This window comes from Culicoides brevitarsis, chromosome 3 (assembly GCF_036172545.1).
Source record: "Culicoides brevitarsis isolate CSIRO-B50_1 chromosome 3, AGI_CSIRO_Cbre_v1, whole genome shotgun sequence".
Lineage (NCBI taxonomy): Eukaryota > Metazoa > Arthropoda > Insecta > Diptera > Ceratopogonidae > Culicoides > Culicoides brevitarsis.
Window position 1 is genome coordinate 28993215 of NC_087087.1, and position 4522 is coordinate 28997736.

At 31.2% G+C, this 4522-nt stretch overlaps 1 protein-coding gene across 1 annotated transcript; it reads right to left on the reverse strand.

The window, feature by feature from the left end:
• Positions 1-650: 650 nt before the first annotated feature.
• LOC134833995 (amyloid protein-binding protein 2) lies at positions 651-3708 on the reverse strand. The gene is made up of 8 exons (XM_063848504.1): positions 3385-3708; positions 3195-3311; positions 2876-3056; positions 1397-2397; positions 1243-1339; positions 973-1130; positions 843-910; positions 651-786 (listed from the first exon to the last, which is right to left on the reverse strand). Exons 1-8 carry the CDS (start codon positions 3505-3507, stop codon positions 753-755), a joined length of 1779 nt encoding a protein of 592 aa, XP_063704574.1. The 5' UTR covers positions 3508-3708; the 3' UTR covers positions 651-752.
• Positions 3709-4522: the final 814 nt, after the last annotated feature.

The window sequence follows — 4522 nt, forward strand, 5'->3', positions numbered from 1 at the left end:
ATGGTCCCAGAGGATTATGTCAGTATGCGTCGTAGTAGCCATCATGAGCGACATTTCGTAAGGAAATGCAAGAGGACGATGTTCATACTATTTTCGAGTCGTAATTTCCATCTCCAGGAATGAATCGCTGCCATCTTATGTATTCAAAAATATGGAAAATGGGTTGAATTGGTTAGCAAGTCAGCAAAAGAAAATATATTTTGGAGACTTCAAATACTACTCTAATAGGTCCAACAACTATCGCCATCCCAAAGGTGAAAAATTGGCACGTCTTCAAGCTTGTTATGAAGATGCAGAGATCTGAAACCCCCAACTGTTGAATTATGATCTATCTTACATTTACGAGTCAATGAAGCAGGAAATGATTTTCAGGTTGTGCAAAAAATCCTTTATGGGGATTATGAAGAGTTTGTAATCCGTTGAATTATTCGAACTGAAATTTAATTTTTTTCCCAAAAATTCGAGTACAAAAATCGCGAATCTGCTCACTTAATTCATTATAATATTTTTTCTTGTTAACAAAATTGAACCTTTGACAATGAAAAAGAGATAAAAATTGAGGAGATTTTTTCACACAGGAAGAGTTTTACTTATTTTGTCGAGCTAATTTTTTCAGTTTTTGATGAGAAGAACTAACTTTTTTAGTTTTTGACGAGAAAAAATATCTTTTTTTTTATTAATTGAGAGTTGATACAAAGATTTCTTTATTTGCACTATTTCATCTGTTCTTTTAATTCAAAAAGAAAACTAAATTAGGCCAGCTCAACGTTTTCTTCATTCTTAGACCTAAAAAGAAAAAAAAATATTAAAATAAAACTAAAAAATCACATAAAAAAACTCACAATTCAAAAAATTTTCTAGTTAATTCTTCCAATGAACGATCTTCGTCGACATCATCGTAAAGTGGTTTCTACATAGAAAAAATTTCGTTAATTAATGTTTCTATTAAAGAATATTAAAAAAAATGTTTACTTGGCTGCCATCGACCTCGATTCTCAAAGCCTTCCAATTCTCCATAATTTCATTGTATTTGTTCCATTTTTCAAAATCCGAGGTGACTTCATAAATGTGCATCAATCCTCGATAATCATATTCCAGTCCTGAGTACGCTTTGCCGAATAATTTCAGATCTGTAAATTTTTTATAATCATTAGAAATCTTTCTCTTTGTTTTCAAAAAATTTAAATCAAAAGCAATGAGTTTTGTTTTAAAAATAATTTTTAAAAATTGCAAATTTCTTACTTATTTGAATACTTTTGAGATAAAGTTCTTCGGCTTCGTCATATTTATCCATGTGAAAGTTATACAGAGATGCCAAATGACCAATTGAGAGTCCAACCTAAAAGAAAAATTTATAAATTCTCAACGAATCAACGACTCAAAAGACAATTCTTACTTCGTAATCGTAGCATCCAAGCAAATCACTTTTGATCTTGATGGCTTTCTTGTGCATCTTTTCCGCCTTTTCGTACTGATTCATGCTTTGGTAAAGACGTCCCAGATTCCCGTAATGCTTCGCCGTTTGCACGTTATTTTTGCCGAACGTTTCGAGCGACAAACTCAGTGCCGCGAGATGCAATTGCTCCGATTCCCGCAACATCGGTTGCATCTTGCGATCGAGCGAATTGGGAAATGGCGGCATCGAATCCAGGGCAATTTCCTCCAAAATGAGGGCTTTGACGCGTTTCGCGGATGCTTGCATGAGTTGGTTGTCCTTCACAAGATCCGCCATGATGTTGATGCAAATCGAGATGTGTGACAGTGGCGCATCGAATCTTCCGTTATTGTACTCGAGCACGTAAAGGGCGTACGCGAGATCCTCATGCGCGATTGCCACAAAAATATTTTTCGTTCCCAAAATCTGAACTTTTATCTCGAGTGCTTGTCTATAGATTTTGACGCTTTGTGACACGCTGTCAGAGTTGAGGAGGAAAAAGCCGTAATCCATGAGGGCGTCGGAATAGGCGAGATGCGTTTCGCCGAAAACGACACGGGCTCGAGCCACTGCCTGTTTTATCAGCAAATTGGCGCACTGGAATTTCCGTTTGACGACGCAGGCTTTTGCCGCTTGTCGTAATACGTCGATGACAATTTTGTCGGGTGAGTTTTCCTCGAGATACTTGAGGGCACGACAACTCCACTCGTAGCTGAGCGTGTATTCGCTCCGATGGTAGTGCAGTACGGACATTTGCGTGTAAAAACTGGCAATGAGGGCGGAGGGAACTTTTATTTGTTCGTTGCTCACGACGCGACTGATAATCTCGAGGGTGTCGCTCGTTGTGATGGCAGCTTCCGTGAAGCAACATGCTGTTGATTGGACATAGAGCAACTTTTGGGCGCAACTCAGGGCAAGCAAGTTTGTTTCGTAAGACGCGTTTGTGGTGAGTAATAATTTCACTGAAAAAAAAAAATTTTTTTTTAAATTTTTTGTTGAAATTTAAATAAGAAAAAATTAAAAAAAAAAGTTAAAAATATATTTGGGATTTTTTAATTTTTTTTTTTAAGAAGTTTTTTATTTTTAACAATTTTGTACTAAAATATTAATGAGTTGAAAAATTTAATTTAAAATTCTTAAAAAAAGAAAAAAATTATTTTTTTCAATTAATTTAAAAATTATTTAAATATTTTTTCACAAAATCAATAAAATTTTTATTCAAAAAATAAATCAAAATAATTTTTTTATTTTAAATTATTTTAATTATTTTTTTTCAATTTTTTAAATATTTTTTTGTTCCTCAAAAAATATTAATATTTTTAAAAATTCAGTTTAAATTTAGTCATTTTATATAAAAAATATTTAAAAAAATTTTTATTTAATTTTTTTTTAAATTCTTTATTTAATTTGAAAAATCTGAAAAAATTAAAAAAAACTCACCTTTGCTAAAAGTCTTACTCAAAATATTCATGGCGTCACTTAACCATCCAGATTCCGACAAAAGTCCGCCTATCAAGATGCCATAGTCAACCACTGTGCGAAAGTTTTTTGCGTTTTTCTTCTCGAAATCCTCAAATAACCAGCTCAAAGTTGTACAAATGTTCAATTTTTCCATTAAACGCTGTAAAAAATTTTGAAAAAAATTAATATTTTTTTTTAAATTCATAAAGTTATCAAATTTGAACTTTGCAAAGCTCAATGACTCGAAACTTCTTTTTTTTCTTTTATCGCGCGAAAAGTTCGAATTTTCGTTACTTACACAAACAACTTTCACGAGTTTTTGTCGGTTATTCGATCCAAAACGCAAAATCCTTACGAGACATTCCAAATCCGTCATTTCCGTAAAAAGTGCATCCCACAATTCCTCTTCCGTCATCTGAAAAAAAAAAGTCAAACAAAGTTACAGAAATGATTTTTTGATGAATTTCAGTAGAAAAAAATAATCTCACCATTTCATACAAATCGATTAATACTGTTGGAGGCAAAGACTTGAGGCAAGTTGATTGCAGTAATTTTATGTTGTGACATATTGTTTGCAAGGAAATGTTGTAAAGGGACGTGACGTGGTTCATATTTTTCGATGTTCTTCGGCAATTTTTACGTATTTCGTGTCGAGTGCTTGCGATTTTGAGTGCGCGAAATGCGTTTTGCGCGTTTCTGATGCACAGCGGATGCGAACAAAGTGATTTTTTGGCGTCTCTCACGGGAACGTAGCGACTGTTTTCACTTTCTTTTATTATTTTTTCGCTTTATTATGATACCACAGCTGATCAGTGGTGTCCCAGGTCACCAAAAAACATTCCTGCCGCCCCCAGTTTACATGGGAAAGATTTTTTTCGGTGACCTGGGGCACATCAGCTGTTTGAGACGAATGAAATTGATAAATTAATCCCCAAATTATGAAAACCCATTGTACATACTGATTTTTCTCGTTGAAAATGAACAGAAAATGAATTATTGTGGAAAAATGAATTTTTATGGTGAATTATTTGAAATTTTTTATATTTTTGTTTAAATATTTAAATAAATTTCAAAAACTTTTTTAAGATAAATATGAACAATTTTAATAAAAAATATTAATTTAATTTAATTCTTATTAAAATTATATTAAAAATATGAATTTTAATTAAATTTTTATTTTTATTAATTGTGAATCGAAAAAAATTAATTAAAAAATTATTTTTTATTTTAAAATCGATTAAAGGAATAATTATATAAAAACGATATAAAAATTAATTTAAAAATATGAAAAAAAATTATTTAAATTTAATAATTAATTATTATTTTTTTTCATTAATTATTTTTAATTTTTTATGAATTTTGGACTTAACAAAATTCAAAAAAATATTTTTAAAATAAAAATTATCAAAATTTAAATTAAAAGAAAAATTAAATAAAAATTCATAAAAATTTTTTTTTCAAGAAAAAATATTTTTTAAAATTTTTTCACTTGCATCGGAGAGCAACGTACATCGAAATTCCATGCTTCCATGCGACTCGAATGGAAGACAACAAATATGAATGAAATTGGTGAGTGAGTCGACATCGATTTCTTTTATCTTTCAGTTCTGCGAGAGCTTTAAAAGT

Bases quoted from the DNA above. Each gene is read 5' to 3' on its own strand.
- LOC134833995 (XM_063848504.1), bottom strand. From the start codon at position 3,507: ATGAACCACGTCACGTCCCTTTACAACATTTCCTTGCAAACAATATGT. The intron at 1,131-1,242 runs GTAAGAAATTTG...AAAAATTTACAG, and splicing joins TCTCAAAAGTATTCAAATAA to ATCTGAAATTATTCGGCAAA. The intron at 787-842 runs GTGAGTTTTTTT...TTTTCTTTTTAG, and splicing joins ACTAGAAAATTTTTTGAATT to GTCTAAGAATGAAGAAAACG.